This window comes from Mesoplodon densirostris, chromosome 1 (assembly GCF_025265405.1).
Source record: "Mesoplodon densirostris isolate mMesDen1 chromosome 1, mMesDen1 primary haplotype, whole genome shotgun sequence".
Lineage (NCBI taxonomy): Eukaryota > Metazoa > Chordata > Mammalia > Artiodactyla > Ziphiidae > Mesoplodon > Mesoplodon densirostris.
This window is the reverse complement of record NC_082661.1, coordinates 16,217,749-16,231,453: the sequence shown is the minus strand read 5'-3', so window position 1 is coordinate 16,231,453 and position 13,705 is coordinate 16,217,749. Positions and strand designations below refer to the sequence as shown.

At 36.1% G+C, this 13,705-nt stretch overlaps 1 protein-coding gene across 1 annotated transcript in view; it reads left to right on the top strand.

The window, feature by feature from the left end:
• The window catches only part of TRUB1 (TruB pseudouridine synthase family member 1), a 30,733-nt gene extending 27,643 nt beyond the window's left edge, over nucleotides 1-3,090 (top strand). The window contains exons 7-8 of the mRNA XM_060100427.1: nucleotides 31-87; nucleotides 897-3,090. Of these exons, the coding sequence (XP_059956410.1) occupies nucleotides 31-87; nucleotides 897-1,156 (317 nt within the window). The 3' untranslated portion in view covers nucleotides 1,157-3,090. The remainder of the gene's footprint in view (nucleotides 1-30; nucleotides 88-896) is intronic.
• Nucleotides 3,091-13,705: the final 10,615 nt, after the last annotated feature.

Sequence of the window (13,705 nt, the reverse complement as noted above, 5' to 3'; positions counted from 1 at the left end):
CAATTTACCATGTCACTGTTAACATTCCAGATGTTGAATGTGGAGGAGGTTTTTATATCAGAAGCTTGGTCAGTGACATTGGCAAAGGTAAGCATAAAGATGAATTATGAATTATCATTTAGAGAGTAATATTCCTTTTTGATGGGAAGAAGGAATTTTCCGTTTTCCATGTCTCTGGGTACTGGCCTCAGGAACTGGATTCTTGCCGCCTTCCACCTTCGAAGCGTTATAGGTTTATGGAAGACAATTATCAGCGTGAGCAGCTGCAGTGAAATGCTTGTCATGGGAGAGAGGAGAAAAAGAGGAATAGAAAATGAAGATGTGAATAATGAATCTAAGGACCAACATTTTTTTTCAAGTATAAAATATTTTAACTCAAAGTAGGGATAAGAAGAAAAGATTAACCCTTCTAAAAGTTATTTTTATCGCTACAAGTCAAATTTTTTTTTTTAAAAAAACTGGAAGCCATAGTCTTACAAACAGCCAGGAAGTTGCAGTTCTGGCCCTGCCATTTTCTGGCAGTTGTGACACCGGACAGGTCACGTTACTTCATCCGCAAAGTGAGACTTAATTGTTACCTCATGGGGTTGTTTCATGGGTTAAATAAGAAGAGTGTGTGCAACTTCCTTGTAGACTTTAAAGCAGTTTATTAGGTGAGTTACTAAATGTTATTTTGCTCCTTAATTGTTTCTTCATCTCAAGGCTCTTGGCTATTATATTGGATAATTAGAATTTTACATTTGAGGTGGTTTTGAGAGTTCTTAATCGAGTTCTGTCATTCGTAAAATTATAGCCGATGAAATACTGAATTACTGGATCATTTATGTTGCTTCAGTATTTGAATGAAATACTGAATCATTTATCTTGTGTTTTCTTTTCACCTTTTGTTGCCATAGAACTGTCTTCCTGTGCCAATGTGCTAGAGCTGACCCGCACTAAACAGGGACCCTTTACGCTGGAGGAGCACGCCCTTCCCGAAGACAAATGGACAATTGATGACATTGCACAATCTCTTGAGCAGTGCTCATCCCTTCTCCCAGCAGAGATGGCACTTAAAAAATCAAAACCTGAGGAGTCTAATGAGCAAGTTTTGAGCTGTGAGTACATAACTCTAAATGAGATAAAGGGAGAAGATGATGTGATTAAGACATTTTAAGTTTGGCTTGGGATTGTCTTCATTTCCTGGTTGACATTTGAATCCTGTGTGCAGAATGACAAGCTGTGTGTGTGCCAAGACAAACGATTCTTTTTTTTTTTTTTTTTTTTTTGCATGAGGAAAAATGTCCATCATTTATGGTTTCTACGGTGCACAATTTATCTGCTGTACATTATAAATAGCCTTGAAGTTGTTCAGTTCTTGCTGTACTATAGAATGTTCTTCTAGGATGTTATTATGTTGTTAGATTAGATTCAGGAAAATCAACTTTCTGATTTTGATCTCTCATCAAAGTCTTTTCCTATGAAAAAGTTGACCACATTTTCTAATCAGAGGGGAAAAAATGAGCTAAATGTTTCTTTGGTGTGACAAAGTGAATGTATATTAGTTTCTTTGACTTTATTTTGGCTTCCTCGTGACTCTGGTTATTGAAATTCCTTAACTATGTTTGAAAAAGCCATTATTTAACTCATGTATTGGAGAGTTTATGATTATTAGGAACATTTCTTTGATAAGGCTGCACTTATCTTGGAAATAGCTGTGTTTGTTTAGATCTTAGAAGCTAATAAACTTCTATCGTAAATATTTGTGGAAGAACCAAATTATTGCTGCTACCACTAATGGAATGTAAATAGAAGACTAAATGTTTAATTAAATTCACCTCTACTCTCCCATTAGCACAGAACAGCTCCTATGGCTTATGTTTTGGCAGCTATGAGATAGTTTCCTGGTAATTTAATCAGTACAGTCGACCACCCTGTACCAATTTACTAAATAACCTAATTAAAAAAAATTAAGCTAAAGAATGCCTTCAATGAAAAACTTCTTTATTCTTTAGTACTTGTTTATACATCTTTATAGGGTATTAATCCCCATGATACTTTGCTTTCAATTTGCTCTTTCAAGTGATGTTTATAGATGCTGAGATTGCTGCCCTGCATTTCCAGTTAATCCCTTCTGCTCTAAATGTTTAAAAACAGTTATTCTCAAACGTTTTCATTCAGGTAGCTTACTGAAAGTTCCCTGTCCCTCTTTACCATAGTTGTGAAAACAGTCACATTCTGAAATAGTAAATTTCATATGTAATGAGTGCTTCATATTTTTGTTACAGGAAAGCAATATATAATGCAGCATCTGTAGAAATTTTCAAATCCCACTGCATTTATCCAAATAAATAGTTTCAAAAGGAAGACTTGTTAAATTTTTCATCATATAAGAGTTTTTACATTTTTATGGATTGTCTTTCTTTCAAAGGTGGTTGCTTTGCAACCTCTAACTTATAAATTTTAAATATGTAAACAAATGTGATCTTATTTGTGGTTAACCTAATATAAACTCAATATAAAAAGTTATATGCTTCAATAGAACATTTTCAGCGTATTGGCAACATTTTTCAAGTGGAAATGGAAATATTAAAACATTCTTAGTATGACACAGAGAATTATAAGGAAGAGTTAATTATCATAATGCCTTAAATAAAACACCAAACACACAAGGTTGTAAACTGAAGCTTTTACAGTTTTACATATTCATATCTAGTGCCCTGCAGTTTGTGTAACCAAAGGTGGCAGTGACTGCCTCTTTCTGTTGGAATGGCACAGGTTACAGTATGTCTTCATACACTGCCAGCTAAGGTCCAAATAGAGGAATATAAAACAACTAGGGCCTCTCTGCTCTATTTCTCAACTTAAAATTTAACATGTATAATTTACTAATGGAGAAGAGTATAAATTTTTGGAAAAGACAAGTGACTTTTTAAAATGGTAACCAATCTTTTTCTTTTATTGAAAACATTGAAGAAAATGTTGCCAAATGGAAAAATTACCAAATCCTCACCATCCTAATACAGTGACTTCAGAACTTTAATTTCATTTATTATTCTTTTCCCTTCTTTTGTTCACATAATTACAGTCTGAAGACACCTATACTTTTTTATTGACTATTTTTTTAATTTCATATTCTTTTACTATTTGTATTTAGCTTTGACAATGATTATTTTAATCATATTACTTCAGTTTGTTTAAACCATTTCTCTATTGCTGAATACTTAGGTTATTTTCAATTTTATTAGGGTAAGTTCTGGGAGCGGGATTATTAAATGGAATAATATGAACAATTTAATTTTCCTTAATGAGTTTGCCTTATTGCTTTCCCAAAGAGTTGTAACATTTTACAGTGTCATCATTTGAGTATGTCAGTTCACTAAAAGTCTACAGCTTTGGGTGGAGGATTTATATGTCGTTGCTCATTTAGTAAGTTATATGGGTTCAGAGTTGCTCTGATTTGCTTTTGTGTAACTTTTTCACATACTTTGTTCACTTATGTAAATAAATGTCTTAATGGTTTCTTTATACATTTGTGTGAGTTATTTGTGCAGTAAATACCTGCAGAAGCATTTTCATGGCCTGTTGTCTTTCTTATTTTAGTTTCATTTTCCATTTTTACTAACCACATTTGCTAACTAATATTAAGAATTCTTCCCCTTTTAGAGTCACCAGATTTATGCGTATGAATAGTTAATATTTATTGAAAACTAAAGATATTATTCTTAACTTTCATAAGGAGCTGTAACTGATCAAGATTCTCTAAAAAGTTTAAGACTCATCCATAAACAAATTAGTTTTCTCTTGAGTCTAGTATTTGAATACCAACTGCTTTGTTTTTTCCATTTTAATCAAAATATTAAAGAAATATCTGTGCCTTATATATTTCTAGGCCTAATTCTTCATATAATAATAAAGTTGTTTTACTTGTAAGAAAAGATGTGTTAGAAATTTCTGAAAATGTTTCAACCTGGAACATACAGATGACTTCATTTTGACACTTAGTTTTTTATATTTCTGGAAAATATTGTCTTAAAAGTCATCAAAAGTGGTCATAGAATTATTTTATTTACAGTTTTAAGATCCATGAGCATTAAAATAATATAATCTTTTTCTTTGATAATTCAAAATTATAAAATTTGAATAAGGGCTAAACTCACATTTTCCTATACTGACTAGGTCTTTTCTTCTTAAATACTTGAATTAATACAAGCTACTGATCCATCATCAGAAACGATTCATTGTACTACATAAGAAAAGAACGCTTCAGTACGTTAAAAGGTCTTCAGTACATTTTATGCCTCTCTGATCAGTTTGAAATTTGTATCAGACTTACAATGAACATTTAGAGGTTTAATTAGTTCTATTTCAAAAGAAGAAAGTAATTTATCTCATATCATGATGTCTATAATAGGAAAATTATCATTCAAAAAGCACTCTAAAATATTGAAACATTTAAATAGAGGAATATGATAAATATAAGCTTTATGGCTTGAAATGATTGTAATGGTCTTGTAATTAAATTGAAATAGAAGACTTGTCTTGAAACTATTTCTTTAAGGTATGTGTGGGCAGCTGTAGCCTGGCCTAATCATTTATTAAATGTCACTTGTTAAACACTTACTACATGGCACTTGAATCAGTAGTGCCTTCATAGTTTCAACTTGCGTTAAAATTCTCTCTTTGAACAGGAATATTGCTGTTCATATTGCTGTTCATATTCATATTGCTGTTTTACATAATCATACCAGTAGGAAAGTTGAAGTCAGAAACTATATTTTGCTCCTCTTATTCGTAACTCTTAAAATATAACATATTAAGATTATTTCCATCTCTACTAACAGTTTTTTGATCCAGGCAAATCACTTAATCTTTTTAGGCCTCAGCTTTCTTATATTTAAAACAAAGGAGACAGACTAGTCTATCTCTAAGAACTTTTGCAGAACTAAAATAGGCTGGTGAGTGTAGGTGATTTGTATTTATTCTGTTCAGAGCTCGTTCTTTTTAAGCCTGAATTTTCATGTTGTTCATCAGTTTTGGAAAATTCTCATCCCTTATCTCTTTGAATATCACATCTTTTCCATCTAGTACTTCTGTTAGATTTATGTCTTCTCATTTTATTGTGTCTAATTACTCTTTCATATTTTCCAGTGCTTTATCTCAGTGCTTCTTCTTGGGGAATTTCCTTGAACCTTTTTCCCGGATATGAATTCATTCTTCTGCTATTTTAATTTACTGTTTACGCATGTATTACGCATGTATTACGCGTAAAACCACGATTACTATGGTTTTTTAAAGTTTATAGAACATCAACTTTTTTTTTCAAAATCCTTCTTTTTGTGTGTGTTGTCTTTCATCAGGGCTTTAGTTTAAATATATATCATATATATATTCATATAAGTATCAGTAAAAGTTTTATATGTGTGTGTATATAATTTTTACTGATATTTAATATCTATATAGAAAATTGCACATACCATAAATGTATCACCTGATAAATTTTTACAAAGCAAACATGTGCAACCAACAACCAAATGAAAAAAAAATACAGAACATTACTAGTCCACTAGAGGCCCTCTAGAGGTTCCCCTCCAGTCACTAGCTCCCAGCCCCACCCCACTGCCAAGGGTAACTGTATCTAACATTATAGATTGTTAATTTTGTCTGCTTTTGTGCTTTACATAAATAAAGCATACAGTATATACTCTTTCATGTTTGGCTTCTTTTGCTCAAAATTATGTTAGTGAGGTTCTTCCATGTTGTTGCACACATTCATAGGCCATTCATTCTCATTGTTTAGTATTCCATTGTGTGAATATACCTATATTTGTCCAAGATTATGTTAGTGAGGTTCTTCCATGTTGTTGCACACATTCATAGGCCATTCATTCTCACTATTGTTTATTAGTATTCCATTGTGTGAATATACCTACATTTGTCCATTTTACTGAATGATGGGCACTTGATTAGCTTTCAATTTTGAGTATTTTTAGCATTCTATTACATCTTACTCATTATTTCTCACTATTGGCTTGTTAATGTTACCTCTTTAAATTTTTTTCTTACTGTTTTCTGTAGAATTTATGATACATGTCTTTAACTTATCACAGATTACCTTCAAATAGTACTGTACCACCTCATGTATATTGTAGAAATCTTACAAGAGTATATTTCCATATCTTCTATCGTTTATGCTGTTTTCATAGTTTTTACTTTTACATATATTATAAACTCTATAATATATTGGGTTTTTTCTGTTGTTGATGATCTTTATTTTTGCTTTATTGCTTTAGACCAGGGGTCAGCAAACTTTTTCATTGTTTTGTGAAAGTAGCCCTTGACAATACACATAAATGAGTGGATGTGGTTATGTTCCAATAAAACTGTATTTACCTTCATGTTGTAGCTTGCTGACCCCTGTCAGTTATCTTCTAAAAAGATTTCTAAAACTTTTATATTTATGTACATTCTGCTGTTCTTCATTTTTTAATGTAGATCCAAATTTCTATCTGGTATCATATTCCTTTGTGAATAATTTCCTTTAACATTTCTTATAACACAAGTCTGAGAGCAATGAATTTTCTCAGCTTTTGTTTGTCTGAAAAGTGTTTTTTTTTTTTTACCTTTGTCTTTTGAAAGATATTTTTGCTGGGTATATAAATCTGGATTGGTTAACTTTTTTTTTTTCCTTTCCGTTCAGCACTTTAATGTTGTTAATTATCTTCTGGCTTGTTTAGTTTCTCTAGCTACCTTCAAGGTTTTATCTTTGGTTCAAGGTTTTTATCTGTGGTTTTTGGCTGTTTGACTCTGATGTGTCTAGGTGTGTTTTCCTTTGTATTTATCCTTGTGAGGGCTTCTCAATTTCTTGCATTTTCAGTTTATTTTCATCAAGTTTGAAAAATTCTCAGCCGTTGTCTTTTCAAATATTTATTCTACTCCTTGCTCTCTCTTTTCTACTGAGACTCACATTGTTATGTTCAACCTTTCGATATTGGTGCATACCTCTTGGATGCTCTGCTCTGTTTTAAAAACCTTGTATTTCAGTTTGGACAATTTCTGTTGACCTGTCCTCAAGTTCACTGATTCTTTTCTCAGCCATATCTAGTGTGCTGATACACTTGCTAAAAAAATTCTTCATCTCTGATATCACGTTTTTTAATTCAGTGTTTTTTTCCGGTTTCCATCTCTCTACTGAAATTCCCTATCTCTTCATGCATGTTGTCTACCTTTTCCACTACATGGGTCCATTATATTAATCAAAGTTATTTTAAAGTCTTTGATATTTCTGACACCTGGGTCATGCCTATTTCTGTTGATTGCTTTGTCACATACAGTCTTTTTTTATTACTTATGTGTGTGTTTCATGATTGAATGCCAAATATTGTGTATAAATAGACATTGAAATAAATAAATTCAGAAATGGGCACACATCTTCTGTCCGGCCATTAGTGTGGGGATTGGGGCAGTCTAGTCAGTAGTTGAAAAAGGTTTGGGTTTATTGTTGTTATATTTACTGTCAGTATACCAGACTTCCAGTCACTGTAGGAGTGGTCTGCTGCTACTTTGTGTTGAGTGGGAGTCTGGATTGTGGAAGGATTTTTCTCAGTGTTCCTCTCCATGCTCAGATTTCAGCAAGTCCATCATACCTATGGAATGGAAGGAATCTGACCCATGCTTTTTCACCTCTCCCGGTGGTAAACTGCTACTGCTTGTTACAATAGTGGGGTTCAAGGGGGTGTTTCTCAGTTCTCTCACTCCAGCCTCAGCCTTAGGCCCTGCAGCCCTGGACTTCAGGGGTGGAGTCTCTGAGCAAGTCTGCCCCTTCCCCAGTGGTAGCAGATCACTGCTTTGTATCAGTGCAGGATCCTGAGCTGAACTTATTTTCTCCCCTTCCTCCAGTAGTGGGCAGTTTCTTCATCTACCCTTTCACCAGAGGCAGTGCATCTTTGCTTGGATCTCTCCTCTCCCCCAGCACTTATAGCTTTTGCTTCATATAAGAGAAAGGTTCATGTAGCAGGTGGGTTTCATGACTTGGTGCCACCTACAGGGTCTTTCTCAGGTCTCCTGTCCTGCCCCTAATCTTTCTTATGAGCAACTAGTGGAAACCCTTGGAAAAGAACTAGGAAGTGACTTCTCTTATGTGTGGGGCTCCCAAAGTTTCTAAACTGTCACTCTTGGCCTTTAAGAATTCATTTCAAATTTCAGCTGTTGTCGTCTTACCTGCTTTTATGATGACTGGCTCTTCCTTCTGTACTATGCCCAAAGTGAAACAATTTGTTTCCCATCTCTCCTCTGAGGAGTGTGTCACCCGTTTGAACTCGTTTTACCTCCCAACCGTAGCTCCCTGGTGGGCTCAAGAAGTTACGCAGTTTTTTCTTGCTGTTAGGGTGTGATTGACATTCTCTTAAAGCTTTTTATGTCTAAGTGAAAGCAGAACCTTAAAAATTGCTTATATATAATTTCCCCAGGAGTTATAGTTGTGAGGATTTTGAGGTTATTTTATCTATTGTTTTTGCTAGAAATGAAACTCCATATCCAAAGAGCGATTAAGACAGATAAAGTTAATGACTTGCAACACCATTACATTGTAGTTAATTTTATATCCTTAGAAAATAATCTAAGCCCCTGACTAATGGCAAAGCACTTAATAAGTTAGCATTCATCTATTCAGGGTGCTTTGAAATTATTTGACTTTTAATTCTTCTATTACAGGTGAGAAAATTAGGACATAGAAAAGTAACTTTTCCCAACTCCAGATTAATGCATTAGTAAGGATAGGACTTAGAGGCCAGATATCTTAAGTCATGACTATTCTTTTGGCTTGTAGAACTGACTATATTATCTAAAGGTGTTGACTAGGTGATTTTATTCCATATTATTTAAATATGTCAATAGTCAAATATTCACCAGTGCCTTTGCATGGGGAAACAATGTATGGCATACAAAAGAAGTCTTGAAGACATGGTTCAGGCCTTTAAGAAGCTTTCACTTTACTTCAAATAGGAACTCAAGAAATGTACATATAAAAATGTAAGTAGCGCCATAAGACAATGCATAAGTATCAGTGAGTGATATTGCCAAAAAATGCTATTGATGTTTAATGGAGCAATAATTTTGGCAAACATTTGTTGAGATCCTACTGAGAACAGAGGAAGGAAAACATGGATGTTCAGTGATCAGTACAGCTACATTGAGAAGGAAGACCTGATTTGAGCCTTGAACAATAGATACTATTCAAAGAAGAGAAAAGTCAGATGGGGGAGAATAGTTCCAGCAAAGACGGCAGTGTACAAGGCATATTCAGTCAGGAAAGAGGAGAATGGTCTGGGTGGAGAGGAGGATTTATGTTGATATGTGGTTGGAAAAGCAGATTGGCATTACATCGTTCGGAGCCTTGAAAGGCAGAATTGAGTAAAGCTTCAGAGGAGGGACTAGTTCATATGGAAGCTTTGTTTTAAGGAGCTTAATCTGACAGTGATGCATGGCAAGAACTAAAGAGGTGGGAACAGGAGGCAGAGTCCAGCTGGAACTGATTCTAGTACAGTAATCCAGGACTGAGGTAATGAAAAAACTCTGAACTAGAATATTCTCAGATAATAGATCTTTGGACAGTTTAAAGGAAAATAGATGATATTCAGTGATTTAGTAGATAATTGACAGCTAGGGAATTGGAGGAAAAATGATTAGCAATAGTCATCAAATAGTTTTTCTTAAAAGAAACAAATCTGAGTTTTTGCATAGGAGTAAGCATTTTCGTAGGCATCGGATAGTTGGTACAGCTGCCTCTGATAACGATGACCACTTGCTTATTCCTTTTTTAATAGCCATGTGTTCCGTGATCAAACAGTGAGCCTCCTGAAAAGAACTACGCCTTTTCACTTCTCCTCTAAGTGTCTGGCTTATAGTAGGTTTGTTGAATTTAATCTGTAATTAGGGGTTCCTAATTATTATTTGAAATATTATATAAATCATGCCCGTGGTTGAAAGCATGGACTCTGGAGTTGTTAGGTTTTCCAAGTTCTACTGCTTACTCAGCTATTAACCTTAAGAAAGTTAATTAACTTTCTTGAGCCCCAGTTTCCTCATATGTAAATTGGGGATATTAATAGAGACTACTTCATGAAATTATGAAGTCTAAATTAGGTCATTCGGGTAAAGTGGTTAGCATACTTCTTAGACCTCAGTAAATAGTAAACAAGCAAATGCCATATACCTGATTTACATTTAAGTGAAGGATAAATCTGAAATTCTCATGGCTTATGGATTCCAGGTATATATGTCTAAGAGGCTTTATAAGATATTGTTTTGGTGGGAAGAACTGAGCTGAAATAAAGAATTTCCTGACAGCAGAGATTATTAAATGGTACAATAGGCTATTGATGCAAGTAGAAAAATCTTTAGAGAACATAGATGTTCACCTCTTGTATATTTAGTGTACTAATGTAGATATATACACACACACATATGAACATACATGCCATTAAAGTTAGTGAAACTTTTTCATTTACATCACCTCATTTGACCCTCCAACAGTCCAGTGAAGTAGGAAGAATTAGTCTTTATCTGTTATTTAGGTGAAGGACTCAAAGTGGCTCTGAGTACTAGGTGACTTGCAGGGTCACATCGCCAGAGTGGCAGAGCTGGGCGCCTGTACTCTTTTGATTCCCAAATGCTGTCATATTACCTCTGGAGAAAAGTGATCTGAAGCACAGATATTGTGTGGGAAGAATGAAACACATGCTGTAATGCCAAAAAATAACTGGGAATAAAAGCAGAAAACGACATTTGTTTCTGTTATAATGTGACAGAAAGCAAGGCTCTTGTGGTTTGGGATTGAGCATTCAGAGGAGAAATGGGGAGCAGTTGAATTTGGTTGCGACTGCTCTTGGAACACTGCATCTGGTTCTGGCCTACTCATCGCTGGGCTTATGGAAACCAGCTGGACAAGGTTCAAAGCAAAGCACCAAATGATTAGGAGCTGAGGGCACAGATGAGTAAGGGAAGATTAAAAGAATTAAATATGTATAGTTCAGTTAGGAACAGACTACGGAAAGAGAAGCTAACTATGTACAAATATCTGAAACATTTAGACATTAAAAAGGTAGATTAGGGCTTCCCTGGTGACGCAGTGGCTGAGAGTCCGCCTGCCAATGCAGGGGACATGGGTTCGTGCCCCAGTCTGGGAAGATCCCACATGCCGCAGAGCGGCTGGGCCCGTGAGCCATGGCCGCTGAGCCTGCGCGTCCGGAGCCTGTGCTCTGCAGCGGGAGAGGCCACAACAGTGAGAGGCCCGCGTACTGCAAAAAAAAAAAAAAAAAAAAAAAAAAAGGTAGATTAATTATTTAGCATGATACATGGGGGGTGTAATATGCAGTAATAGGATGTAAATTTAAGCTGAACGTAAGGAGAAATTTCCTGATAATCTAGGAAAGTGCTCTGTGGCATAGTCTTTCCCTAGAGAAGCAATAGAGATTGCAAGCCTTCTGACTTCTAAAACTTTCCTGTGAACTAGATATTAGACAATGTTAGAGACTTATTATTAACATGGTCAGGTGTGATAGTGATACTGTGTTTATATATAAGAAGATGTCATTTTTTAGCGTTACTCTGAAATCTAGGGGTAGAACAACATGATGTAAGAGATTTGCTTAAAAATACTACCACACGGGGCTTCCCTGGTGGCGCAGTGGTTGAGAATCCGCCTGCCGATGCAGGGGACACGGGTTCGTGCCCCGGTCCAGGAAGATCCCACATGCCGCGGAGCGGCTGGGCCCGTGAGCCATGGCCGCTGAGCCTGCGCGTCCGGAGCCTATGCTCCGCGGCGGGAGAGGCCACAACAGTGAGAGGCCCGTGCACCGCAAAAAAAAAAAAATACTACACGAAAGGAGGGAGGAAGGGAGGGAAAGAAAGAAAGAAAAAAGGAAAGGTAAAGAAGAAAGGGAGGGAGGGAGAAAGAACAAGGATGAAAGAAAGGGACAGGTGAAGCAAGAGTGATAGAATGTTGATAATGTTGAATCTGAAGGAAGGACATATGTGAGTTCGTTTGACTCTTCTCTTACTTTTATGTCTATTTGAAAACTTTCATAATAAAAAATCGAAATCTTCCTGAACAAAACTCAGTAGTGTCTTATTACTCACTGGCCTCCCTGAATAGAAAAGCCTTATGGCCCCCCCCCACAGACTTCTAGTTGACCTGGGCCTCTGCTCACCGCCTTACTCTGGGAGATAGATGGGGCTGGGCTGAAGGACTCTTTCTAAAACTGGAGAGGGAGATCCAAGGAAATTCTTAGAAGTGTAGGCCTCTAGTGGTAGCTTCAGGAGGTTGAATTTCTAGTGAGAGAGCAGAGAGCAGTGTTGTTGAACCATTAACTGACCTCTCCTGCTCTTCTCTCCCTTGTTCATGGAAAGTACTGGCCATTGAGCAGAGAACCAGGTGCCTTCAGAATGGCCAAATCCTATTCTCTTGAATGAAGAAACATTGCCCCTTTGTAGAGTTTGTGAAGCAAGAAGCGGGGTAACTCACAAAGTGAATGATTTCAAAACCCAGCAAATATCTATGAAGCTGAAGCTTTTAAAAACTTCTTACAAAACCATCGTCCCTCCTTTAGCCTCTCAGGGCAGATCTCACCTTACCTTGCAGGTGAATGTTTAGGGCAAGAGATTTAGGGAACATTTGAAATGTGTATCCCGACTCTGCTCTTTTGTTTGTTAGAGGAATATAAATATTTTATCTGAATTTCACTAATGGCAATCAAGCATGAATACAGACCCAGCATTTGAGGACCTGTCATGTCTGAATTTCTCCAGAGTGCACCACTAGGCCAGCAAATGTGAGGCGGATTCCAGCTCAGTGTAAGAATGGATCCGGTAGCCACTGGAGCTGTCTGGAAATGTTGCAGAGGCTGAATGGTGGACAAGTTTGAGTCTCTCTCGTGTCCAGATGTCCTTCCTCCAGCCCCAACATCACTCGATTAGCTCAGGCCCTTATGTTTCACCTGGGCTATTGCCGTCGCTGTAATTAGACTTCTTCACCGCCAGCCTCTTCCCTCTGCCGTTATCCTCCACTTTGCCTCCAGCGTGGCTGTTCTGCAACACAGCTGATCATGTCATGCCTCTGTTTAAACTCTTAGCACCTATCTATACCCAGCGATTTTTCAAGACTCCAAGTGTATAGTAATGAAATCTTTCATCATGGCTCAGTCAGAATCAATCCATCCTTATCTCAGTTGCCATGGTACCTCGAATACATGTTCATTACCATACTTAGCACCCCATTTTAATCATATCTTTACTTGTCTTCCCCACCAGACTGAGGGCTCTTTGAGGGCAATTACTATGTTTTCATCTTATTTCCCCAGTGCCTGGCATGTTCTAGGCACTCTGTATCATCAGATAAGCCTTAGTTCCCATAATATGCCAAGTATAGGAAGACAGTGGAACCGCAACAATTTTAAGGGCGTGAATAAAGTATAAAATAAGTACCTATTTATTTTATAAATAAAATACATTTTATTTTTTATATTTTAAAATAAATATGAAATATATATTTTTATATTTAATAAAATAAATATTTAAAAATACATTTTTATAAATAAAAATGTCCTGAATAAAGGACATTCATTCAGCCCTTATTTATTGACCAGAGATCTAGCTGATCTCTCAGTTAACCTTTAGCCTATCAGTGGTCCTTGAAGGAGGAAGCATTTCCCCCCATTTCCAGTGTAGT